General features: G+C 38.9%; 1 protein-coding gene across 2 annotated transcripts in view; it reads right to left on the bottom strand.

Moving 5' to 3' along the window:
• The window catches only part of LOC117939149 (cilia- and flagella-associated protein 47-like), a 72,834-nt gene that overhangs the window by 35,741 nt on the left and 9,808 nt on the right, over positions 1–27,285 (bottom strand). For both annotated transcript variants that reach the window (XM_034864196.1, XM_034864197.1), the window contains exons 18-45: positions 26,040–26,162; positions 25,793–25,924; positions 25,562–25,639; positions 24,890–25,037; positions 23,514–23,599; positions 22,355–22,553; positions 22,042–22,127; positions 21,576–21,792; positions 19,989–20,214; positions 19,356–19,467; positions 18,599–18,726; positions 17,774–17,874; positions 15,950–16,072; positions 15,568–15,775; positions 15,372–15,443; positions 14,779–14,916; positions 13,121–13,202; positions 12,864–12,959; positions 11,915–12,101; positions 11,129–11,223; positions 10,770–10,886; positions 9,210–9,344; positions 8,630–8,742; positions 5,807–5,957; positions 4,895–4,983; positions 4,534–4,620; positions 2,799–2,863; positions 2,505–2,641 (exon numbers count right to left, since the gene is read on the bottom strand). In XM_034864196.1, the coding sequence (XP_034720087.1) occupies positions 2,505–2,641; positions 2,799–2,863; positions 4,534–4,620; positions 4,895–4,983; positions 5,807–5,957; positions 8,630–8,742; positions 9,210–9,344; positions 10,770–10,886; positions 11,129–11,223; positions 11,915–12,101; positions 12,864–12,959; positions 13,121–13,202; positions 14,779–14,916; positions 15,372–15,443; positions 15,568–15,775; positions 15,950–16,072; positions 17,774–17,874; positions 18,599–18,726; positions 19,356–19,467; positions 19,989–20,214; positions 21,576–21,792; positions 22,042–22,127; positions 22,355–22,553; positions 23,514–23,599; positions 24,890–25,037; positions 25,562–25,639; positions 25,793–25,924; positions 26,040–26,162 (3,531 nt within the window). The remainder of the gene's footprint in view (positions 1–2,504; positions 2,642–2,798; positions 2,864–4,533; positions 4,621–4,894; positions 4,984–5,806; positions 5,958–8,629; positions 8,743–9,209; positions 9,345–10,769; positions 10,887–11,128; positions 11,224–11,914; positions 12,102–12,863; positions 12,960–13,120; positions 13,203–14,778; positions 14,917–15,371; positions 15,444–15,567; positions 15,776–15,949; positions 16,073–17,773; positions 17,875–18,598; positions 18,727–19,355; positions 19,468–19,988; positions 20,215–21,575; positions 21,793–22,041; positions 22,128–22,354; positions 22,554–23,513; positions 23,600–24,889; positions 25,038–25,561; positions 25,640–25,792; positions 25,925–26,039; positions 26,163–27,285) is intronic.

The following is a 27,285-nucleotide window of genomic DNA, read 5'->3' as shown; positions in this document are numbered from 1 at the left end:
ATCAGCAATAAATATTAAAATTTTTGATCAACTCATATCAATTGCATGCTTAAATAACATACCGGTTAAAGCCCCGCACATTTCAAGAGAGCCAGACCCACTTCCGGTTTAAATCTGACCACTTCCGGTTTAGGCCCCGCCCAGTCCGAGTACGGATCCGGATACAGATAATTCATGTGGTAAACAGATACAGATACAGATACAGATACAGATAATGCTGTACTCGCTCATCCCTACTTGATACACTGGCTGGTAATGTTTTGAGACCTAATCAATCATGACAAAAGCTTTTACCTATGTTCAATATGCTTTTTGTTTTTTCCTGTTCTCAAACTTTGACTTTACTATCCTGAACTCTAGCTAAAGTGTCCTTGCTCTTTTCCAAAGCTAGAAACTAAGCTTAAAACGTCCTCCAAAAAGCACAAGGTGGAACGTTTCTTGGACATTTAGTGAAATATCACAATTTTTTGTGAAACTGCAACAAAAGCACAAATAACAACTCAGAAGATAACCAGTTAACACGGCATGGGCACAAGTAAGGCCACAACAGGTAGAAACAAGTCACAAGGCAAGCACCAGCTTAAGCTATGCTGGGTATGAATTAACTCCCTTATAAATGTATTTTTATGCAAAGCAAAGAACATCAACTATATTATGCCTACATTATCCAAAAGGTAATCAAACTAAATACATACAACATAGGAAGATAAGTTGCAGTCACAGAAGCAGTGTGTGCAGCCCATTGTCATTCCTGAACACTGCTTTGACCCTCAGATACCGACAAGTTTGACAGACCCACATCCACGCAGACAGGATGAAGCTTTGCAATCACTCATACTCCGACAACGGGGCACTTTAGAACTAAAAGGTTGTGAAACGATCAGAAAATAACTTTTTATTCCTCAGATTCACTGCTTTGTTCAGCTCTCACTCGCGCAACCACTAGGGTTGAGTACCGTTCTAAAACTAAAACCTATTTATCCAATTTACTTAGAACATTTAGTAATTTATTTAGAAGATTTACAAACAAATAAAAACCCTTCCTCTCCCCTCCAAAACCTGTCCCTACAACCCATTACATTAAATACTTGTAATTAATTAATTTGATATAATTAAAATAATTTTTACACAACTTTAAACATCTGAATTGATGAAGTAACATCTTGAGCATCATATATGGGGACGTGTAAAAAGCAGAGTTAACATTGTAGGTGGGGCCTTGGTTTGCATGTTATTTTCATAATTCACACAAATTCCATTGTGATTAGTGGGGGGTTAGCAAGAAATAAATTAAATGAAGGTTTAATTTACAGATTTAACCTAATTAGAATGAAAAGATATGTAAACAGTACATTAAAACCAGTTCAACTTTTTTTTAAATCCAGTTTAGCTTAGTCGTTTATAGATAACATTGATATTTCAGCATGAAGCTTGAAAAGATTCATGCTCTTGAAGTTTTGATTGATGAATCCATATCAGAGAGTGCAGATGATTACATGCCGGATACCATTTGTAAAAGTGACACTGACAGTGGTGATAGGCTTCACCCATACCTCAGAATTGCAGTAATCTTGATTATTCAAGTGACATCTCTCACTCATTAAGTCCCCATCTGTGACACCACAACACCAGACGCCATGACTTTTGATGGTAATATCCTTGCATCTAAAGCCATTGGAGCAGAAAAAGAACCTTATATATGTTCAGTGAGATTTGTTAATGAAATAATAAATGAATCATTCCTGGCCTGATTTATGTGACATTATGATTTAAAAAAAACAATATAAAGAAAAAAATTGAGGTTATGGACAGTATATTTTTATTTCCTAGGTAATGAAAGCAGATCCTAAAATCTCTTTTGTAATTCTGTTGTCATCTTATGTGTAAAGAGAAAGAAAAAAGAATTTTGAACCTGGCTTTATCATATGTTCAGATTTAATGAGATAATACATAATAGGCATGATTAAACATGCACATTTTAAAAACTCGTAATTCATATTTTATGTGCTTGTGTAAGTAGTCAACTGAGGAAGTTGCATGGTGATATTGATAATTTTAAAATGTTACCCTATTTACCTGTAGCCTTAACAGTGATAATTACTCTTTGCTGCTGAAATCATTCCTTATGCGTACAAGTAAGTGGGCGTTAACTAACCGGAATGGAATATGAGTGAGTGAAGCAATGAGTGCATTACCACTCTCAAAGTACAGTGAGTACAGTGAGTACAGTGAGCTGGTGAGTAGACCACACACACTAACTGAAAACATTGTTTTATGTGCCAATGCTAAAAATCACACAGTCTCCTTCAGAATGACTTCCGCATTCATTTAAAAGGGTTTCCCTTATGGGGACCCCAAGAAGTCCCCATGACGTGACTGTGTAAACAGATTCTTGTCCCCACAACGTGATGTTTACCAGAATACACACACAAACACACACACACACATACACACAAACACACTAACCCACAAACACACACACAAACACACTCACAAACACTGACCTTCGGACAAACTAGCAGCACAGAGCAGTACTTGGTGCCTGGGCAGAAGGGCAAGTAGTGGATGTTCAGAATGTCTGCTTGGCCTGACTTCAGACAAACACTCCTCACAGGACTCAGGAACTCACTACCTTCACCATCTGTGCACACACACGCACAAAAGTATGTATATACTGTAGACCACAACCAAGCAGATTTGAAGAAAGCTAGAAAGGTAATATACTCTAACACAACTTTAACCAGTAAAAACCCAGGACAGAGTACAGAGCATGTGTGCATTTGTGTGTTTGTACTTACTGACATCTGAGCGCTTCCCTTCCATCTCCTCCCCACAGCTTTTGTCTGAAGTAATTTTCTTTATACTGAAAGAGGGAGGAGGAATAAAAAAGTCATAATAATTCATAGTATATGGATGTAAGACTACACAACCTAATTCAGCTACACCATATATGAACTCAATCCTACTTCAGTCAACTCCAGTCAACTGATTGGGAAAAGGAAATGGAATGTTTGGCTTTGAAGATGTCTCAGGTGGAGAGATGCATACTATCCTGCTATTCTTAATGACAACCCGTCCTCACCTGAGGAATAACCCCATACTTTACCTATCTTTACCTTTACCTACATTCCAAAGAAGTGACTAGCAAAGAAAACCCCTTTTTTCAAAATAAGCTCTTTTGCTACTCAACTGTATATACATTATTTTATGTGCAATTAAGTAGGTAGCTTGAAAGGTCTGCTTAAGACAGAGCATGTTTGTAATAGGTGACTTATGAGCTATCAGGGATATGTTTTACCAGTGGGAGATTAGACAAAAAATGCTGTGTTATCTTGTATTTGGACAATATTAACAGTTTACTATTCTTGTTTGTCATAATAATTTAAAAAAATCTAGTAATGTATTCATATTAATCTAAAAAAAAAGAGAAACAGGTGAGATTGGATTTTAGAAATATTTTCAAAATACTGACCACAGTGCAAACCTTGCAAGTTTTTAACATTCTGAGCTTTCTTTGCACCAAAACTGGTTAAACTGCTGTTAAGTGCTAAGAACTAAGAATTAACCTGAAAATCTCTTTAAAATGATCTACTTCTTACAAAGTGTTGTAAGTGCTTTCCATTTTGTACACTTGAGTTGAGTTCAACTCATTAGTTTGACATTTTGGGACACATGCTAATTAACTTTCTTGTCGAGAATAAAGTAAGAAGATCAACAGATCTGTCCATTTTATATGAATCTACAGCCAGCGGCTTTCCAGCTTAGCATAACAACTAGGAACCGCCCTGTCACCCTTGTGTTCCCACTCCACCTGTCTTTCAGCTCCCCAGTTTGCTTCTACCGCATTATCAACCCTGGGTTTTTTCCCCATTCATCGCCAGATTGTTTCCTCAACTATAGTGGTAGCTATGTTTGGGCCTCCAGCTTACAAATCTTTGTGAACGGTTTTCCTTGTGTTCTGGTAACCTGAATTAATGATTGTTTGTTTCCTGTGCACCAGGACTCCAGTTGGTCTGTTTGCCTGCCTGCCAACCTACTCTCCCTTGCTCCCTCAGCCTCTGTGATGCCCAGCCGCTTTTCCCTCTGCAACCCATCTCTTTCTACAGTAACATGACAACAAATACACCATCACCTCTAAAGCTAACTAACTAGCATGTTATATCTTGGTTGTTTAATCTGTACAAAAAATAAATGTAAAAACCTAAAATTGTGGTGTTACAAGTTTTTTTTTGCAGGACTTATTCTTGGCTGTGCACAGTGACTTACTGGAGTCTTGTCGTCACTGTGAGGTTTCTAGGCAACCATTGAATAGACTCTAAACTTCATACTGCACCCAGCCAATGAATAGTTCCACACATAACCCCCCATAAAACTACCACCTGTCATTTTTACTGTGGATTACATTACCTGTAAGGTTTGTGTGTGTGTGTGTGTGTGTGTGTGTGTGTGTGTGTGTGTGTGTGTGTGTGTGTGTGTGTGTGTGTGTGCGTGCGTACGCGTGCGTGCACACGTTGTAATCAGTGCATGTGTTACTTGGCTTTTGAGGAGGCCTGTTGAACGAGGCTGTCTTTTTTCTTTTCAGGCTCCAGTGGGTTGAACGGAGACTCCACCAGCACCACCCTAAACACAAATGCACATACAAACACAGCAGAGAGGTTTCAATTAGGCAAAACAACACAAAACATACTGTGCTGGAACTTTGTTTCTGAAAAGCCCCATCATTGTTGACATATTTAAATATAATTGTTCAGTGCAGTAAGCAGCGCAAACTAAATTTTATTCACCTCCATTGTACTAAATATCACAGACAGTTACAGCATCAAAAACTTTAACCGTAATTACAAGAGTGGATTCTTCACAAATTGCGTACAAGCATGTGAAAATTGACACCTACCTAAATTTAGCTTCTTTGTTGAAAGGGTTACTTATGGGCACTTGGATCACTTTCAGCTGGTAGCATGGAGACTTGCACTTGACAGTGTTCTAATGAGAAACAGAAGGAAGGAAACAGTCTGTCATCTGGTTATCGTCGGTCTAGAGGAATAGCCTCTCTGTTTCAGCCAGCTTTCAAAAACACACTGTACTCCAAACTGCTAGTATGTAAGGATGTCACGAGAGCCAATGCTTCGGTACCAAGTTCAAGTAAAAATTCTAAAAACGTGGCGGTACTTGTTTTTCTATAATACTGCAGAGCAGCATATAATATATGCCAACAGCTATTCTAGTCTGCCATTAAATGTGAAAGGAAAAATAATGCCTACCATCAAAGAACAACAACATGTTGAAGATGACGCCAAATGCAGCTGCATTGACAGCATGCATCAACTCATTGAAAAACAAAACGGTAAGAGTTTTGTCGTTTGTTTTAAAGACGTGAATGGTACATTTCAACTACTACTATTAAACTACTAATAATAATGTAATCTAATTGTAATATTAATAGTTGGTTACCTTTTATTTATTATTTGGAAGCTAAATGCCACTGTTGTATTTTTGTAATGTTCAAATGTTTTTAATAAAAGGAGTGTATGTTGAATAGGAATTATTTTTTGTTTTTTTGGTATTTTTTTTCCTCATGTAATCAAATTGGTTATCGAGAACCGTGGAATTCCACTGGGGCTGGTATTGACTACTTAATTTCTGGTATTGTGACATCCCTAGTGTGATGTGTGTTATCCAGAGCATGCTAGTGATAGTTAGCAAGCTACCAACAAATCAGTAGGTGAAGCTTAAAGCCAACAATCTCAATAGTACATTGTAAATGTAGCATGGTACTTTGTCCATCCCTCTAAATCACAAGACTCACCATTGGTGTGATGTGAGTGATGTGGGTCTTCAGATTGAAGGCGAGAGTGGTGCCGCACAGGCCAAAAGGAGAGCTGGAGATGAGCAGAAGGACTGCCTCTGTGGGCAGCATGGTGGAGCAGCTGAACTGGATGGTCAATTCAGTGCTCGCCCTGTGAAAATCACCACAGGCAACGACAGAGTATCTGATCATTTTGTGTACTACTGGAACCAGATTACCGTCCACAGTGCTTTTACAACTCATGTTAGTGTACAATCTTCCATTTTTAGGTTATGACAGTAATGATTTTGCAGAATTTGAATCCGACATTTCCGCATAATGGCATTGTCATTAACAAAAGCATTTTGAAGAGAAAAGCTTGGGATTCAAAATGGGACCTGGGCTATTATTATCAAGAAACCTCACTCAAGAGCAAAAGTGGTACATTTTAATGACCTACACTCTCAAGACAATTTTACTCAACTTGCACACTGAGCTGAATAACTTAAGGAGGCTTTTTCCTTTTCTTTGCAGAGCACAAGTCTGCCAAGACAAGTTATTTTGGAAGTACATATGCAAAGACAGCAATTCTTTGCTAACAATACCAGTTTTAGTAAAGTATTTATTGTTAATGCACACTACAAAGGCATGCACCAATGTTTCATATTTACAATGTTATTGCACAATATTCCCTTTTCTCAAGATTATTCATGCTTTAACATGGAAAATATATGCCTGTAAACACTTTGTTATATTTGAGTCAGCAAAGGCAAGATTGTTGCTTGTTGATTGTTGTTACAGTTGATTTTAGTTTGTATCCCATTCCATATCCATAAAAAGGTAGCATATTATACATATTTTCATACTTAAATCTACAGGGAGTAAAATATTATTTTATTAAATGAATGTCGGTCATCTTTAATTTCAATGTTTACTTCCCATTACTCTCAGGGTATATTGATAGAACGGGGGCTGGTTTAAAAAGACTTCAGAGACCATCCTTCTCGTGGGTATGCATTATCTATGCAAACATTATATGGCCATAAATTAATTTAAAGGCCTTGCAAGACTATTTGAGTATCTGCAAATAACCTGAAAAACTGTTATTTTCATTTGCTTGCAAAAATCCCAAACCATAAATATATGTATGCTATATTAATAGGTAGAGGAGCCATTATTCTTCATGTACTGCGCTGCAGTAATATAGAGACGGGCACCGGCATGCTTCAAACTCATACTGTGAGCACTGGGGCGAAATTGGAGCAGGATGTAGCAGGATATAACAATGGGGATAGGACATTCTGAGCCTTAGTAATGTCAAAGTACAAAATAAAAAAGACCCCTATTATTAAAATTAAAACATCCCAATTACTATTCTTTTTTCCGTGACTTCTATTTGGGATAATCATTTTCTTTTTGGAACTTCAGTTCTCATACTGCTTTGGGGGGGTGAAGCAGTAGGTAGTGTTGTCTTGGTAGTGAGTCAGGGTGTTTTTAGTCAATTCTTTTAGCCTTTATTTATTTATATTTCAACAAATTGTCGTAATGAAAAATAATTTTCACTTTAACATATTGATATCCCTGGTAAATTAAAGCCACACTGAATAAGTGAGTTTTGACTCTGAGAAGGAGCGTGATCTTTGACGCAAATGCATTTGCTGCTAATTCAGGGCTGTAATCTCTCAGTCAACTAGTCGATTTATTGGTCGATACGTTCTGGCTTGACCAAAATTCTGATTGGTCGATTTTTTTCCGTGTTAATTTCATCAGGTGGAAGCATAGACCGTAGCTGTCTATGGGTGGAAAGCACTAATTGCTAAAGGGGGTGTTTTCAGACCATCCCTGTTCCACAGGTAACAGTCTGTCTTCAGAACACCCCCGCGTTTTCTCTTTTGTTGGATTAGCCCAACCCACTGGGGACAGATTGAAGAAAGAACTAGAAAGCCTTGGTTTAGTGGTTTGCTGAATATTTATTTAATTTTGAGTGTTTAATTTCCAGTTAGTCCTCCTCAACGATGTCGTAGACATCGCCAGTGTGTAAGCATTTTACAGAAATAGATAACGGGAAAAAGTTGAATGCAAAGTTTGCCAGCAACAGTTTGCTCAAAAAACTAACATGGCATATCACCTAAAAACGGTAAGATAACTTGTCTGCGTTAGGTTGCCCTGTCTGTTTTGAGTAGGCTAGCTAAATGAACATATCAGAAATTGCATATTTCATAGTCTAATAATCGTTTTATAACTACCGGCCACCCACCCGCAACTACGGTAGCGTCCCCCAGAAACACCCACACCACGCTGGATGTTAAGCCTCTACCATCCAAACGCGAAAAATAATATCACTGAAGGAATTGTCGACTTTATTGCTCAGGATATGAGGCCCATTGCTGTTGTGGAGGGCTGAGGTTTTAAGAACTTGTTAATATACAGCGCCAGCACGAGTAAGAGTAAAAGCTTTAAACTAATAGTCTATTTGTGTCTCTGTGTCCAGCCGCCCAGTGCGAGGACATGCTCAGAGCGCTGATGCAGCGCTGTCAGAGCCGACAGACAAGTGTCATTTTAGTGCAAAATAATTAGGTCAAAAATGATTTAATATACTGCAAATAGCCTACAAGGAGTAGCTGCGGGGCAGTACAGTTATTTAATCTTGCATTTTATTCCCGCCCCTCCGCATCCCCCCCAGTCGATTTTTAGTCAAAAATTTCCCGACTTCCGTCGACCAGGATTTTCTTTGGTTGATTACAGCCCTAGTATTTACAGAACCCCCTATGATCTAACATTTTTGTATAAATTTGTACTATAAAAATGTCTTTCAGTCTTTAATTTTCTAGGGAAAAAACATACTTTGGGGGAATGGTGACAGTGGATCCATCAGGAAGGGAGAAGAGATGGGCATCCTCCCCTAAAAGTAAGACCTGGTATTTGATTGGCTTTGAGGATGGACTTTTCAGATGCACCTGCAGCACAAACACACAAAGACACACAAAGAGACACAGAAATAGCCATGTTTTTGTACAAACAAAGGCGAGCACAACCACAAACCCATACAAATGCCGCTGCCAGAAAACAATACAACCATGAAATCCATCTTCCTCAGTACAGACAAACAGACATCCATTTTTGTTAGACTTGTAATGCGGCTTAACCTGACAATGTGGATCATTACCCAAATGTACTATATTTGTCTGTGGTTGTAATCCTGTTAGTGTACGTGTGGGTGTGTCTATAATCCTGTTAATGTGTGTGTGTCTGTGAGTGTGTCATTATCTGTCCGGGAGCTTATTATCCAATCCCTTTTAGGTCTTACAGTGCAAACTTATTTGATGTACAAGGAATACAATTATATTTTTATGAAGGTGTCTTCTAGGATCAAAGTTGGTGCTGTGTATGTGTTGGAGGGGTGGGGAGGAATGAGAGTTGTAACCTGTTTTCTGAAAATGCAGTGCAGGCCTCCTGATAGAGTGATGGTGTGCAGTGGCAGGTACAGAGGCAACCTCTCATACAGGTGAACACACAGCATTAACATCTGCACTGGATTTGGGTCTGACAGGTCTGTGGGCTGAACACACACACATCCGCATACACATACACACACACACACACACACACACACACACACACACACACACACACACACACACACACACACACACACACACACACACACTTACACTCAGATACAGGGATAAAGTAAGTGCTGCCTAATCTCTGACTCATTATATATTAAAATTTCCAGTTAGGCTAAATAGGTCATTAATTAAGGCAATTTATGCTGTAATTAGCTAATATGTCTCTGTCAAGTGAATGCTTAACATGCACTTAACATGTGGATGGAATTAATATGTACTAGATATCTTAAAGGATTTAGTCTAAGGAAATTCAGATTTCCTTAATTCTGAGCTATCAAATTACACGTACTTACATTGCTGTTGATTCAAGTCAACTCATATACAGGGTAGTGTATCGATTTAAACACACAAAGTCACTACAATATGTGTAAAGTAGTTACTTATGCATCATACACAGCACATGATGACATGATTCCAGCAGAGGAAAAAATCCTCTAGCTTTGTTGTAGTGATGTCATCATTGGCTGTACAGTATGAGTATGGGAATGAATGTTTTAACATAGGTGCTGAAAGATAATGTACAAGTTGTGTAAGAATCAACATAACATTAAACATTTAAAAATTAAAGAAGTGAAACAGATACTACTTAAATTAAACGGAAAAGACGAGCGGGCAACCAATTTAAAGGAATTTGATACAAATTATTTTAAATTGGTTGTCTGTCCATCTTTCTGTTTTTCATTACTTTTTGATGAAGCAAACAATGAAAAAGTTACTTTCATCATAAGGTTATATCAGTAGGTCAAAAAGCCTTAAAGGGGAACTCTACCGGTTTTACACATCAAAGTCTGTTTTCAGGTGTTGGAGAGTACTAGTGAATATTTGAAAAAGGTTGTATAAAATCTTTTGTATTTATTTGCCCCTACCAAGCAAGTTAACTAACCAGCTAACCGGCCGATCACTAAATTAGTGAAATGTAGCAACTTAATATTTTATTCACACACTCTTGTCACAGCGTAGGAAAGCACATTGCTATCGCTACATGAGTGACAACTTTGTTTGGCTCTGTTCTGTAACCAGTGCAGCATGAAGGCATGTTGGGTGGAATTAAGGCTCTGACAACCCAACCCAATTAATGGCCATAGGACAGTCTGGCGAGTCTGGGACTTGAGTCTGTTTGGTGTGTTCCGTCCCGTCATCAGTAGGAGGAGCCGTTGGCATCTATTTTGGCCGAGGCAAAACGTCATCTAGAATCTAACCAATGTAAAGTTCCTCTTGAATTTAAACTTGGTAACCAAGGTCAGACTGATTTAGACCTCCTTTACCTGAAAATAAGCCTGATTTACTGAAGTAAGCCTTGTTTAATTGGTAATGTTGTTGCATGAAACACCCCTCTGGTCCCATCTGGTATTTACCTGTACATCTAGGTTGAGAAAAAGGGCAGTTAAGGCCTGGACCACTATGATGTTGTTGTGAAGGATCTGTTCCAGGCTGTTAGTTGTGGTGTACATCCTCCGGAAGTGGCTGTAGATCTATTAAGGAACACAGCAGGTAAGAGAGAATAAAAACTATCTTATATTTATTTGTAACTCCAGGTTTCATTTAGACCTCTACTTTCTCTGACAATTGTTTGCCAAAAAGTTGTTTGACAGACGTTTTTGGAATTTGTCCACAGTTTCTATGACACATTTCCCAACCACAAAAATACAGCGTGAGTGGCACTCTTTCTAACACACACACACACACGGAAAATTGCACATGCACACACACTGACCAGGTAAGGGCAGTAGGCAGCAAGCAGAGCAGCTAGTACTAGTCCATCTGTCAAGTCCAGGTCAAAATTCACTATCCAGCGTGTTGGGACACCACCTGCGTACCATTACCATGCAGAAATATGAATTAACCTATTAATCAGTAATTCACATCAAGAAATCAAAAGAAGCCTTAAAGCAGTATATTACAGTTTTAAAAATTGGTAACAAACATTTAGTCAATTGTGAATTCCCTTTTTAAAAACATATTACAGTCAGAACAACAGAAGTAAGTGTAAACTTAAAAAGCTTTTCATTGCTTTAACCCAAATGCATTCAATGACCACATCTTTTAAAATCCATTAACTGATATCTTACTCAAACGCAACTAAAACTTTGTATATTTACACGCCATTTTGCATGTTTATTGTATACAAAAATTTTCTACGTTCTGCTACATCAAAAAGAAAATGCATTAACTCCTAATTGGGACATACAACACTGAACATCTCATTTTATTAACATCTCAAAAAAGGATCAGCATTTGATGGGTTGTAGCATTTTAAACTTCTATATATTCAATTAGTATATTAAGTAATATTATGTTTTAATTATAATTTTTATATTGGTATATTTCTTCTTTCTTTTTATTTATGTATATTCTATTATTCTTTCGTTGCACATTAGCCTTTTTAGCAAAGCATTAAGAGTATGCCACCACCCTGTCACTGCAGAAAGTGTATGGGCATGGAGAAAAAGCACCCTTTTAACTTTGAATCTAAAAAAAGTTGTGCATGTGTGTGTCCTACCTGTTCCCCACACAGTCTTCCTCATGTCCTGGTAATGCATGTTGAGCCATGAGAGCAACTGGAGCTCACAGGATGAATAGATGTTACTGGCCAGTGGCTGTGAGCTGACAGGGAGGTTTCCATCTACATTGTCATGGTTCAGAGTTGGCTTCAAACCGCTCTCTGACACACGACACAACACCAGCACCTGAGCATATCCAGATGAATATTCAATACTGGTATTAAACAGGACAAGATTCACATTTTTTGGTACTACTCTACTTTATAGCCACACAGGTAGACCTATTGACAAGCTGTTCCCAAGTACAATTGTCAGCTGTTAGGAGTAAAAAAAATTGTCAAGTCAAAGTTTTTTTTGTTCAACCTTTCATTTAACTTTTATCTGACCGTCAATCAATCGTTCAATCAAGAACACACATTTCTCATCCCGTTTGCTGTTAAACTTGCTAATTTAGACTGAACACATGACAAATTCTTTGTTTGTAAAAGTCTTGACGTTGATTTGGGGACAATGATATGGCTGGATAGCATCTTGTTTTGCTGTTAAAACTGACTTTGAATCTTGCTAGTTGCTTTATGGTTCGTAGCTGTCTGAGCCAAAGGGTTCTATGAGCTAAGAGGAGCAGAAATTTCACCTGTTGCCAAGCGTGGCAAGTCAAATCTAAAGTCCATACTTTTAACTGGAGCAGTAAACAATGTTTGCAGTGCCTAACAACCTTGTGGGATTGGATGGGAACAATCGTTCCAGATGTTCAGAGTTATTATTCATAAAATATTAATAATATCACATGAAAATTTAAATGGTGTTCAAAATGTTTTATTTGGACCGTGCCCATGGTTTATGCGGGTTAATTGCAATCGACGGAGGCAAGCATTAACCCTTACTAATCTGATAACATGCAGAGTGGATGACGACAAACAGACAGAGAGTGCCAGAGAGAGGTTTTACCTTGTATATTTGCAGCAGCACGTCAGTCCAGGATCGTTTGCTCAGAGACTCATAGTCCACACTGCTGTAGTCCAGACCACATTCTTCCTCATTTGACTGAGAGAAATACACATGTATATAATCATATATATATTGCACAATAAACTCTAAATATGTTGAAAGAGAAAGACTATAAATAAGACCAACATTGTCTTCCGATTCTCCAAAAATAGATCAGAGGTCTAGGAAAATGGTTATGCGTGAATGTTTATCTGTACCTGCAGGGAGCACCAGTGTTTGAACTCCTGCATGTCTAGCAAGTACTCTGGTCGGATATGACAAAGGCAGGCTCCTTGTACCCTAAACACAGAATTACAATGCACTGAAAAAAATTACAGTAAACCCAAAAAGTTTCAAAAATGTTAGTTAAGCCCTTTTCAGACATGGAAAATGTAACATTGCTGACTTTATCTCTCTTTTGAAGTAATGGAATTATGACATTCAGACATACAAGACATTAAAGGAAAGAGCCACAAAGCTTGCACGATATTTACCTTAAAGGTGCAGTAGGTAAGCCTTATAAAATTAACTTTCTGTCGTATTTGCTGAAACTAACCCTATGTTCAAGTTGAACTACATGAAGCAGGTAGTTAAAAAAATCCAGCTCCTTTGGCACCACCTACAGCCTGTTCTGCAGTTTGCAAATATCAACCGCTCTTTGCTCAGATGCACCAATCAGAGCCAGAGGGGTGTCTAACTTCATGTCAATCACTGGGGACTGAGAAGTTGTCAATGTTCAAATTTTTTCGTTTATTTCTGGATCTTTGCAATCCTACCTACTATCATTTCATTAATCAAAACTAAAGCCATAGTTTTAACCCATACATGTTTTTTTGCAGCATGCATTTAATTTATGTCTGTGCAAGTTTTACCTTTTGCTTCTAAGAGGCATTCATGTTACTAGTCTGACCTTGTGAGATTGCAGTATTGCCTTGTTCATATGGCATGAAATTAACACCCGCCAAACCGCCAAATGCGGGTGAATTTTGCAATTGGCGGCTAACACTGTCAATCTACCTGCCCCATTGGCTGATAGCCAATGAGAATTGAATGATTTACATGCCTAACCATTGGTAAGCAGGGTAGGCAGTTGCTTACTGGCCCGGACCAATCAGGGGATTGACAGCCGGGCCACCTATTGCATTTTCATTACTCACGACAGTCCCAACAGTCCCGCATGCAGCCACTGACCTATGCCACTGACCAAGCGGGAGTGAGAACGGGTCAAATTCACTTCCTTGTTTCTGATATGAAAACGAGACATGCGTACAGCAAATGATGTCCTGCGCACGTGTAAACATTTTAACATCAATGTTCACGCTACGCTATAATGTTTTTCACTATAAAGTCAGTCAAAGTTGTTTCAATCCCGTTGGCTCCCTGCAGCAGGTGGGGCTGCTGCTCCGTTCCCCCCGCAATTGACACGCACACACACATAAACACACACAATCACACATGGTGGATGCAGGAAACACCACAGACAAGATGTACAGGATGACCTAAATTGATGACAACTAAGTTATTTAAGGTGCAATGGTAATTTAAAAAACAATAAGTACTTCATCAAAACGTGTAACTGTGTGTCCCAGCCCAGGATAGGAAAGGATCGATGCCTGTTTTTCACCTTTATGAAGCAAAAAAAGTGGCTGGTAAAAAGTAACAGTGGCAATGTGGCATGTGTTTAAAAATGTTGACTTCCGGCCCTGCTTGTACATAAAAGTGACTCAACAACTCACTTATTCAAACACTAGACCAACATGTAAAATTGCCATCACATGTAAGTAACAAAATGCATGTCTGAAAGATGTCTTAGTCAGGAATCAAACAAACAATCTCAACAGCATTGCGGCATGGTATTTTTGTGTGTAAGGCCTACCTGAGAAAAGTCAACATAGCTTCATGCTGTTGTAGCAGCTGATTGGTGCGCTGGTCTATTTCAATGGAAAACGTCTGACACCAAGAAATACCGGGAATGTGCTTGCCAGTTAGATGATGAAGCATGTCCACCACAGACCTGGACAATACAATAGTTATATCCCTTGCATCTGAAGCCAGCTCAATGTCAATTGTAAATTCCCATCAGTTTCAATTTCAGTATTGTCTACTATTTTCCTTGACCAATTTTAACTCATAATAACTAATTTTAACTTATAATAACCAATAAGGACTCCAAAAGAGAGTAGAGCACCCACTGCCCTTTAAAATAGTCTTGTATAAGCCTTTGTTTATTCTTGAGAGCTCCACATAAATGCAGTATTCAGCAGGCAGAACCTGCTTTAAATCCCATTCAATTCTCTAGTTTTACTATGATTTTTGATTAAACTAGGAACACTTGAACATCCAGTTCTGTTATTTTCTCATGATGTTAGCTATGTAACCTTCACTACTTTTCAGCATAAGGATGACAAATTTGAGACTGCTAAAAGGCACTGTCCCACACCACATTTTTATCTCTTTGCATATACACACCTGGAGTCTTTATTTTGACTAACTCGAAAAGTCCGTCCACTGGAATGAGTCATTAGATTTTTGGACACAACTCTGGAGGGAGAGAGGAAGCTTACATTATAATAGAAGAAGTCCCTAAAAATAAAAGTCATTTAACATCAATCAGTCTCTAAATGTGGCTCCTCAGCTAAATTATTGGGAAATCTCTTGGGTATACCTTCTGAGCGTGTGTGGCACAGAGATAGCGTGTGGTCCACCTGGCCACCCGAAAAGACTAAACCATCTCTCAACAGCCGATAAAACATTCTGGTAATAAAGTCCTTCCTCTGAGTGGGGAGAAGGGAATTCTGGGGCGCCAAGATTGGTTGGGCTGTCTCTGTTAGGAGAGGCGTCTGTATTCCTGCTGGCCTGACGGCTCACACTGTCACTGTCTGGAAGGACAAGGATAGATATACACACACAGACACACAGACACAGACACACACACACACACACACACACACACACACACACACATAGAAACACAAGTCTGCTCATGCCTACACAAAAACTAAGAGACACACTCAAACAATTACCAAAAAAGATAAAACTTTTCTGACCTAAGGTTGAGTTCTTGTTTGTTGAGCTGTTGTGATCAAATGATGATGAGGATGATGAAGTCGGACCAGAGGCAGGACTTGGTGTGTGATAGCTCTGAAGTATAGCCTCAACAGCTGTGGCCCCTAAATGGCAGTCACATATTAACCATTCAAATCATGGCAGCACACAACGGATGCACAGTAATGAAAAGAGAAGTAGTACAATGGCATGATGTGCTGATCTGGAAAGCAAATGGGATATAACCACTGCTCGTCCGGAGAATTACCATGTGACAAGACACAGTGAGTGAGTAGGACTTTACATAGAAAACAACGTAAAGTAAAGGTGTCTTGATCTGTTTGCTACCCCGCCCAGAGATGCAAACTGCTTGCATCCTATAGAAAATTGATAAGATTAAGAATTAGGCTTTGCCACACACTGCTTTCATTATTTTGTCCCTGTGACAAACAAAGCCAGAGTTAAATCAATTTGGACAAGGTAATGTTCTGTGGCTCAGTATTAAACTTGGTCTTGCATCAAGAGTAGGTGTCTCTTTGAGTTGCCCGGTTGGAGCTTGGACCCCTTTGGGTCACAACATGAAAGAAGCGAGCATCAAATCTTTTGCACCATATCTTTTATTTAACATGGTGACAAGATGGCAGCTATGAAATATCATAGCAACCATATACAGACCTCACATATTATATTGCTTTTTGTTTGTTTAACTGGTGGATCTTTCAAGGAGCAATCATTAAATTCTCCAACACCACACAGGGATAAATATTCAGCTTTTCCACATTTGTGGTGGGTAACTCAAAAAACCTTTTAGGTTTTTGAATAAAACATGCAGTTTCATCAACGTTTAGTTGTATTTATTTGCTAAATACCTAGCTATGTGGCACTCAGTTAGTGTGATAAACATCGTGTCAGTGCTTATCAATGCGCAACCAGTTCCGACCTGGCATTCAACGGAATGGTTGATAGATGATTCGCTGTAATCTGCAATATTGTTTTATGGGCATGTGCTGTGCTATTCTATCAAAACATCTAATTGGCTGGAGAGTTGGATAGTTTTTTTCAACCTATTATTAACAAGAATGAATAGCAGAAAGGAAGTCATAGCTTGCATGTTTACAGTCAATTGTGTTTATGCTTACCCTAGTCTACAGCAGTGTTTTCAAGTCGGAAAATCAAAAAATCCAGATAATTCCAAAAAAACTACATCCGTTAATAAATCTTTACACAATTTGGATTTTGAAGCTACTTGGCGGCAACTGGCAACTGAAATTATTTATGTGGCAAAAATGATTTCCTTTACAGCATTAGCACTCACTGACAGATACAAGGTTTGTTGTGCGTACAGAAATAACAGAAGTAGTCATTAAAATGAAAATCTTAGGCCTCGAGCACCTCCAACAATGCTCATTAAATAACAAAAAGAAGTTAAAAGTAAAAACAAGTTAACACAGGTAAAAGCAAAATCTGAATCTAAGACAAAATAAATAATATATAGGGCTTAAATATAAACAATAAAATATTGATTAAGTAATAAAATGGTAAATTTAAAATGCTTTGTGTGGACAGTTAAATAATTAGACTGAATGTAAAAAGGAATGTAGTAATACGCATAATGATAAGTAAATATATATAAACACACATACACACAGAGGTGGAAACTGTTTAACTAAAGTGTATAAAGATAAAGTGATGGTTTAGAGGTAAAGTGATGAGCTCAAGAGTTCCATTCCACCAATGCCCTAAAGCTGAGTTCTGGTCCTTCAGTCTAGCCACGCTCCATATGGGTACATTGTGTCATGGATGCGTGTTGTGTATGAATACAGTACCAGTCTTGAGAACTATCTGTTGCCTGGAGCGGTGCAGGGCCATGTAGGGCCAGACTGTCAACAGACAGTTGTCAGCAATAGCACACAAATTAACCTTAAACCTTGTGGCAAAGACAAAGAAAAAAACAGAAATAATTAGTGAACTAAATCAAGGATATTGCTTGATATTCTCTATTTTTACTATTGTTAACAAATCAAATGAAAAGACCAAACCAAGGAGGGAGGAGGAAGAACAGAAAAATAGAAGGCTGCAAGAGTAAAATGGGCAAATAATAATAGTTTTTTTAATCTTTTTTGATGATAGTTTGGGGTGCGAATCACAGACTACCTCACAATATGATGCATAATTCATGGCTCACAATACCAAAAATATCGCAAAACACAAATTCTCCAATTACCAAAATATTGCTAGACAATCCTATAATGATACATCGCAATATTGGTCTAACTATGAATACAAAACGTGAAAAGGCTAAATGCTGTTTTTCTCTCTTTACTTGACTGCAAGTCCAAACTGTTAGAAAACAGGTTTTCCAGTCTGTAAATTCAAATTATAGAACTATAGAGCAACTATGGGTCCAGACTTTGGATTTAAAAGTGGCTGGGGCATCTGTTATTTTCTTCAAACTGCTGTCTGCCATCCCATTGAAAACCTCTTCCTCTTCAGTCACTATAAGTTTCCCTCATTATTGTTTTGAGTGCTACCTCAAGGACCAATTTATATTTTTTTCCCCACCTTATTTTAGAGCGGGATGAAGGAAGAGAGTAACCAAAAAGACAAAGATACAAGAAAAAGAGGGGTGGTGTTTTAGAATAACCAGTTACCTGTTGTGGAGGTGGTCGGTGAAGGTTATGGTTGTGCAGAGGGACAGAGGGATGGCGGAACAGAAGGAAACACTGCAGATTAGAGAGGTCACCTTGGCCTCCTGGTTCTGGATGCCTACCGGAAGTCTCTATGGTTGCAGATAAAGTGGGAAAGTGGGATAATTCCACACATCATGATAGAGTTTCTCTTGAAGTGACTGCCAAGAAAATCAGGTACACTCATATTAATTCATTTTTGCTACAACAATAGTCTTAGAGCTATTGTGTGTAGTTTTGTCATCCCCGTGAGGAATTCTAAGTAATGACAACAACACTGACGTCACATCTACATGACGCAAGCTTTCAGTGATCAGCACCACCCCCACCCCTCCTCCACGCAGTTGCTAGTAGCGTTTGGCAATCACTTGAATGTAACGGCTGTTGCAGCAATTAATTAATTAAAGTAGTCACGCACTATAGCTTTAAGAGAGCAACATTGGGAGTAAACCAATAACATTTATAGAAGAGTGTTAAATTGCTTGCTCATTCATAAAAAAAAATACCTTCAAAGGATGAATTGCATTCACTAATTTCAGTTGTGTTTAGGTGTGAATTTTACCTCACCACATAATATCTTCTTGGCAGGGACGAAACGTAGGAAACGAGTCATTTTTTGACCACATGACACACAACTCTGGTAACAACAACATCCATTTCTGATCAGATGGTTCATGACTTTTTCACAATAATGTAAACTGCTCTGAGTACAGTGCTGTACCTGACCCTGGTTTTGGGCAGGGATGTTGTTACCCTCTGGAAAGATGATGGAAACAGGCTGGGTCCCATCCTCCAGTTCCACCTCATCCACTTCAGCTGATACCATAGTTCCACTGCAAAAGAGGACAGACATTTGTAAAAAATAAATAAAACAATGTTCAATTTTACACTACATTGCTGAGTTCAGTCACAGGGATTTAGGTCAGAAAATGATACAAGAACTGTAGTAGTGCCACCAGCTTGCTTTCCACTCTGAAATCTAAACAATGCACTCCACAGAGGAGTGTGGATTAGCTAGTTGGCTTACAATGTAAGCAAAATCCAACATGAATGCAGACTAGCCAGTTAATGAGTCCTGGCTTGATTGATAAAAATCCCACTGAAATGAATAATAGTCAGCTAATGCGTGGCAGTGTTTTCTCTGCATTCATTTAGCTCCAATGGCTCAACACAGCAGGTTAATTGGCACAAGTTAGAAAAATGTAAATACAACAAAAGTTCATCCATGTTATTACTCAGCTTACCTAAAAAGCTGGAGACTACAACTGTGATCACAAAGCAGCTGTCCGTGTGTCATGATTCAAAAAGTCAAAAGTGAGGCATTCATAAAGTGCAACAGTGTATATAAACCAACCTAGGATACCCTAAAGCCAGCAGGGTGAATGTGGCAGATGCATTGCTTTCCAGGGGCACTGGTGTAAGGAGGATTTGAGGGGGGTGGATGGTGATGCAGGGAAGCTGTAGAGTAATAGTGACGGACAGGTCTCTGTAAGGCTGATGTACCGCCTCTCCTCCCAACCCCTCCCCTCCCTCATCTCCAAGGTAAAGAGGTAGGGAGAGTTTGGTCACTTTGCCAGAGCCTGGGAGAAAAAATGTACACATTGGTCAGTCAGTGCAGGCTAAATGTGAATTAATACTTTAACATCAAGCTAGGTTCTTAACGTACAGAACTAAGGCTGGTTAAAAAAATCAATTAATGAATGCATTATGTTTTGGAGGATTTTGTTATTACGATTTTGAAGGGAAAAAAAACGTATATGTTAATCCTACAATTGAAAATCAAGTAGGTCTAGCTATCCAACAAACAAATATTTGATTAGTCAAATATTCGGTCCAGCCCTAGAGAGGTGTGCTTGTTTACATTGTGCTGCAAGTTTAGCTTAGGCAGAAGCAAGAGACAAAGATTTGCCTTTAAGAGTGTACATACACTTTACATGTTATTTTAACGGTGTGCATTGTTTATATTGTGCTGCAAATTCAGCTATGGCACAAATTTGCATTTCAGTGTGTATGCACTTTACATTTTATCTCAATGCATTAGCATAGCATGCAGTACTGTGAATGGTTCATTCTTTGCTTAATCAAGAATAATGAAATGATGAAATAAGTTTTAGGTCCAATTTGTTCCAAACCATGACAATAATGCACTTAAAATTATATGACAAATATCAGAAGGTACTCTTAAGAAATAGCCTGGGTATTTCAGTCACCTACATGTATAAATGTTGATTTCATGTTAATTAATGAATCAACATCGAATCATATTGTATCTATATCAAATGGTATCAAAGTCGAATTGAATCGTGAGGTGCTTGATAATACCCAGTACTACAAATAACTCCTGTGAATGATGTGTGCCTACAAAAAAATAAATAAAAACACTACACTACACAGTGGCAGAGAGGGTTAACAACTATACTCTGGGGTCAGGTTGAAAAAGTATTGCACTCTTTCCAAAACTATTGGACAAGAATAAAAACGAACCACCAATCTGTTTTGTGGTGTGTTTGTGGACAGCAAGAGGCTGGTTCCCAAGGTGAAACATAATTCCTTGTTTATGGTCCATCACTAAAGATTATTAAGGCCCCATGATTTAATAGTCTAAGCTGCACAAAAACGGAGTATTATTTAAATTTTAATTTAGAAATGTTTAACTTCATCTTAGTTTTGCCCCATGTGAAAGTCTATTTTGAGGGATGTTACTCCCTATGAAGCTATGCATTACGTAGTTTCCCACCAGACGTGTGTGTGTGTGTGTGTGTGTGTGTGTGTGTGTGTGTGTGTGTGTGTGTGTGTGTGGAGGAGAAAGGGATCAACTGTGATAAATTTGTGATGGTGAGATTTGAGTTAAATTTAATTTACACTTACATGATTGGGTGTATGTGAGAGAAGGAAAGCAGTGAGAGATCATAATGCATTTGTTTTTCAAATCATTTCTCACCAGTTGTGATATCCTCAGGGCTGAAGCTGACCCTCAAGCAGATGGACTGCCCAGGCCCCAGACTGCCTGATGATGGAGACACCATACATAGCTCCCTCTCTTTTCTGTGCTCTGTTGGTACCGCTGTTGCTCTGCAGTCAAACCACCAGTTTACATGTTTCTTGACACTCTTAAGCCAAAACACGCTCTTTTCACACACTGTCTTCAGCTCCACTGTCTGCGGAGGGAGAGAGGAGGGAAAGATAGAATGGGGAAGAAAAAAAAAACAGCAGAAGCCTTTTATTTGTCAGAATGTAGTATCAGATATTCAGTGGGAGTGAACATATTACAAGATGACAGGTACAAGTAAAAATTAAGAGTCGGTGTAAGAAAGTTGAGTGTAAGCCAGAAAAAATGGAAAATTAGAGGGAAATTGTGGGAATGGAAGCAAAAAAATGATAAGCTGCAGATAACCCCTTGTTGATACCTTAGTGTAAGCATCAGAATGTGGTGCCAGGGGCTCCATGTGGAACTCTAGGCTAGTGGGGGACATTTCCAGTGGGGCGCACAGCACTAAAAACATTTTAACAACAGCAAGGAAAGAAAAACATTACATTTAGCTATGTAAATATAGTACCACGTAACACTTGTTCTGTACACATACAATGTATAAGTATTTCAGCTGTTTTTAAGTTTCACTCAAGCAGAAGGTGTATAGTGAATCATTTTTAAAATATAGACATCACTCACCAATTCACAAACACACACACAGAACTCTAACTCCACATTAATGACCCCACCTGCGGCCCGTATGCGCAGTGACCGTTGTGTCACCATGGTGACAGACTGGGGAAGAAGCTTGACGACATGCATCCTGCTGCCAGCTGATAATGCGGAGGAGATGGAGGAGGAGGGCGAAGTGAGAAAAGGAGACAGAGAAGCAGTGGGCCATCGCACTCCATTGACCATCATTGGCAGGTCAAAGTCATAACTGGCTGCCTGCAGGGAGACATTTCCTTGAATATCCATCTCCACTTCCTTAATATTTTAATGGATCACTTTTACAAACATTTTAAAGCTTTAAGATGAAAGGGAGCTAGATCTGTAATGGACCGTTCACTAAACCCTGCCCCCAATAGTTACAGTTGCCATGCCTGTCAAGCTTTTGTGCCGTTGGGCATGTTTTCCCGCTACATTTCAAATCTGCACATTAAATTATGATAACTTGAATCAACAACTCTGTGCGGCACATAAACAAAATTGTATATTGTGTACTAGCAGCTTCAACAGCAGCAGTAAACAACAGACTAAAAAACACATATTTCACATGGCTTATTATGGCTGAATATTAATGGTAAAGGCATTGTGGCATCTCTGCCAACACTATCTCAGATAACAAGTTTGGCCTGGAAAAAAACCTCTTGGGGTTAGGGTTAGCTTGCCTAAACTGGCTTTAACACAGTAGAGATGTATTACCCAGTAGAAGTGCTAGCCGTTTTTTAACTCTTGGTTACTGCTGAAGGTAGTAAGCTAATTACCGGGACATGTTAACTATCATAGCTAACATTTACAGATAAACACACAAACTGTCCATTCTTCACACTTTTGCCCTTTTAGATTTTTCTTTTTTAAAAGGCTATGGCTAAAAAAGACCCAATCCTATAAACTCTCATGTGTATATTGAGTATCTCTCTTACTAGAGCCCTGTATACACTATTTTAGCAAGTAGAGACAGCCAAAGCTGGTCAGAAGCAGAAATCCAAATCAGAAAGATATTTATTGCCAGCCAGGACTATAAATGTCTTGTCTGACCTGCTGTGCCTGGTAACGGTCACTAAACTGCTGCGAGGAGGGGTTTAATGAATTGTCAATTCAGGGATGCTAAATGTGCATTGGAGCATAGTTTACTTGATCTTCATGATACCGCATCCACTGGGAGACATTTGGTCAAAATCTCACCTGGGTGGGGGAGAAGACAAGCGAACAGTCCACTGTCTGGTTACCCTGGATCTCCACAACACTTAATCCTGGCTCTTTCTCTGCTCCTTCAAAATGCACAGGAACAATCACAAAAACAAAAACACACAGACTAAAACTCAAGACAAACACAAGGCAGTGTGCTGTGTATTTAACGCAACACTGTGTAACTTTGTGTACCTTAAAATAATGTTTCTAAAACCGTTTCAGTGGTTCGTCAACTCGTAACAGGGTGAATGGCACTTCTGCATTTGCTTTGCGGTTCTCTACCTACTATAACCGCACTTTGCAAGTTTGCCAGATCGAGTTGTGGATCTGTAGTTCCAATGATACATAATGGGACAATTTCACTTCCAACCGGTAGGGGCACCAAAGCGTATACATATTCCCATCTTTTATTCTAGTCACAGCCCCACACAGACAAGTCCTTCTTTTTTATTTTCTTAGGACATAATATCCACCTATACACCAGGGTTTTTTAAAGTCCGGAGTCACTCAAGTCCATCTGGACCCAGCCTAAACCTTGGGTTATGAATACAATAACACTTCCAAAATGTAAATTGGAAAAATAGGTTAGGACTTATTTTACCACTGAAATTATTTCTTTTTTATTACAGAGAGATAGAGTAAGCTACTGAAAAAGGTACCATTGTGTACCGGTACCAGTTCAAATGTTGACCAGGAAAACTGAGACACAACAGCATACAGAACTAAAGAAGTCTGGGTAAGTGTATGGGGTAAGTTTTAATCTATGTTATAAATCTGTGATGTGCTGTATCGTGAGAGATTTAATGTCTGGGAAACAGAAATAACTGATGCAGTTCACTGTCTGCATGTTTGTTTTAAACTGTGGAAGACCAGATGTTCAATGGTTTTACAACAGACAGTAATAGTGGCACTGTGTGCAAGCAGGTGCTCACTGACCTCTGAAGGAGTAGAACAATAGACAAAGATGAGCTCCTTCCATTTAACAAACTGGATTTATAACTCACAGTACTTAAAAAAAGAACTTAGACTTCTTGGACTTGATTATTTTTTGCACATTATCCACTGGTTTGTTCATTTATTTTTTATATACATATTAAAACATGTACTGTATTTATATTCTTGTATTGCACAAAACTTTATTAAAGTTCTTTAAAAAGAAAAAAGAAAACGGAATGCATGTTGTTTAACAGTTTAGTGAGTATACGTTACTTATAAGTAAGTAAATGTAAATGTAAATGTTATTTTGTTATCGCCAATCGTTTTGGACTAAAAAAAATGAAATAAAAAAATTAGAATTGGACCTGAGTTTGAGAACCTCTGCCATACAGTATACAGTAACTGTGTGATTTGCATTGTGTTGAAATACATACTTGCTGAGGGCTGAGGGAGGTTTACAGAGAAGTCTGAGTATTCTGACAGGTCAAAGGTAACCCTGGCTGCGGCTGACGAGTGGTTTGCCAGAGTGAATGGAATTGCTCGCTGAGAACCAGCATGGACCCCGTAAAACTGGAAATGGGACTGAAAAGATGGAAGGAGAAATCAGTTAATGCCTTCTTGACAATGCAGGTTAAAAAACATGCAAACTAATACAAACAAACAAAACAGATATATGATTGGATGTTTACCAATGTTTTCATTTAGCTAAAGTTTAAAATCCTTTCAGTCGGGCGTTGCTTCAGAAATCCCGGAACACTGTTCCAGAAAATGGAAGCAGCAAACAGTGTATTTTTGCCCTTGGAACTTCTGTATCTAAAATAAATAACTTTAGTTGAAAAGCTCAGTCTGGATCGACAACGGTTCACGCCGGAAGTTCCGCCAGATGTCCCTCACTTTCTGCTTTCTTTGTGTTTACGTAAACTCCCGTGCATCAAGGAGCAGCAACCGCAACCTCTGAGCTACCAATTTAAACCCTGAAAATGTCAAGTTTTAGAAAGAATATGTTTACGGCAATTACTCTCTAACTGGGACGTTTTGGGATCAACTTCTATAAACCAAATACACCCAGCGATGCTTTGGTAACCACCACACACACAGAAACTCACCACACTGATGTCTACACTTGGAGGCTCCACTGATCCAGACACTCTGAGCTCAATGGACTTCATGTTCCTCAGAGCTATCTGTAATACACACACATGCTTAGTGTACTTAAAATTTCAGTTTTTATTGCTTACAAATACACACGCACACGCGCACACACACACACACACACAAACACACACACACAAAGAGAGTACTCTCTTTCTGTTTTTTTTTTTTTTTCTCTATCTCACCTCCACTCTGGTGTAAAACTTAAAGACAGAGTCAGGGTTAAAGTCGATTTTGAGCGCCACCTGTCCCCCACTTGGCAACATGCCCTCAGATGGACTCACCACCAAGCCTGGTAGAGGGCACACATCTAGCACCTGCCACAAACAAACACAGACAGAAAGAGACCAGCTATTTGTCTAAGTATCCGTGTATCCGTGTGTGTGTGTGTGTGTGTGTGTGTGTGTGTGTGTGTGTACGGGGTGGGGGTACCTGGTAGTAGGCATGGTTCTTCCCAATGTTGTGTAAGACTGCAGTTCTCATAGAAGGCATCTTGAGGGGCACTGATCCAAAAATGACCTGGTTGTCTGCCAGCAGGATACTGGTGGACCCAAACTGAGAGGGAAAAGGAAATGTTGTTATATGACCTTATTCTGTGATATTCAATACATAGTGTTGTATTCTACACTTGTCGTTTACCCACTTTCCCTTAACCTGCCTTGTCTAATTTCACTGAAGTCACTGATTTTGCACATTTTACAAAAGGACTTTTGACAGCCCCCAGAGTACATGTATTTGGAGCATGTGTAGGCATCAGAGAAGAGAGCAATATTAATGATTATGATAACAGACTAACAAGTACTACAAGTGGGAGAGTGTTTTTCTATTGAAAAAACCATGAAAGTCCCAAGCCTTACTTAAAACACAACACTTCTTGTTGCTGAATTGATTTCTGGGACACTAAGGCTGCTGTCAGAGGAAAAATCGATATACAGTATGCCTCTTTATGACAAAAAATTTGCCTACAAAGACTCTTTCTTTTTAAGAATTTATTTCCTTTCACTTATCACAGTTTAGGATTGTTGAAATCTTTTTTTCCTATTAACCCTAATTATAGCTGTCTCGAGCCATTTCAAGGTGACAAAAATCATTCATGTTGGAAGGCACATTCCTTATAGTTGTTAAATAATTGAATCGTTAACAGTGTTGCAAGAATTAATTGAAAAGTTTATATTCAATTCAATCCAATTCAATATCATTTATGTAACGCAAAATCACAACAATAGTCTTCTCATTGCAGTTTTCATAAAAGAGCAGGTCTAGACCGTACTCTGTGATGTTATTTACAGAAACCCAACAGTTCCCACCAAGATCAAGCACTAGGCAACAGAGGGAAGGAAAATCTTCCTTTTAAGAGGCAGAAACCTCGAGCAGAACCATGGCTCAGGGAGGGCGGTCATCTGCCTCGACCGGTTGGGGGTGAGAGGAAGAGACAGAGAGAGAGAGAGAAAAAGACACAGACAGACAGACAGACAGACAGATCCAGAGCCAGAAACACCTGCAGGAAGCAATAGGAGGAGAGAGGAGAGGGGCGATAGAGCACAAGACTCTGGGAAAGGGAAGAAGTCGAGTTAGTAACATGCAATAATGGAAAGAGATGCATACAGATGGAGAGAAGGAGAAAGAGAGAGGTGCTCAGTGCATCATGGGAAGTCCCCCTGCAGTCTACGCCTATAGC

The sequence above is a fragment of the Etheostoma cragini genome, chromosome 24 (genome assembly GCF_013103735.1).
Source record: "Etheostoma cragini isolate CJK2018 chromosome 24, CSU_Ecrag_1.0, whole genome shotgun sequence".
Taxonomy (NCBI): Eukaryota; Metazoa; Chordata; class Actinopteri; order Perciformes; family Percidae; genus Etheostoma; species Etheostoma cragini.
This window is presented reverse-complemented; position numbering and strand designations above follow the sequence as displayed.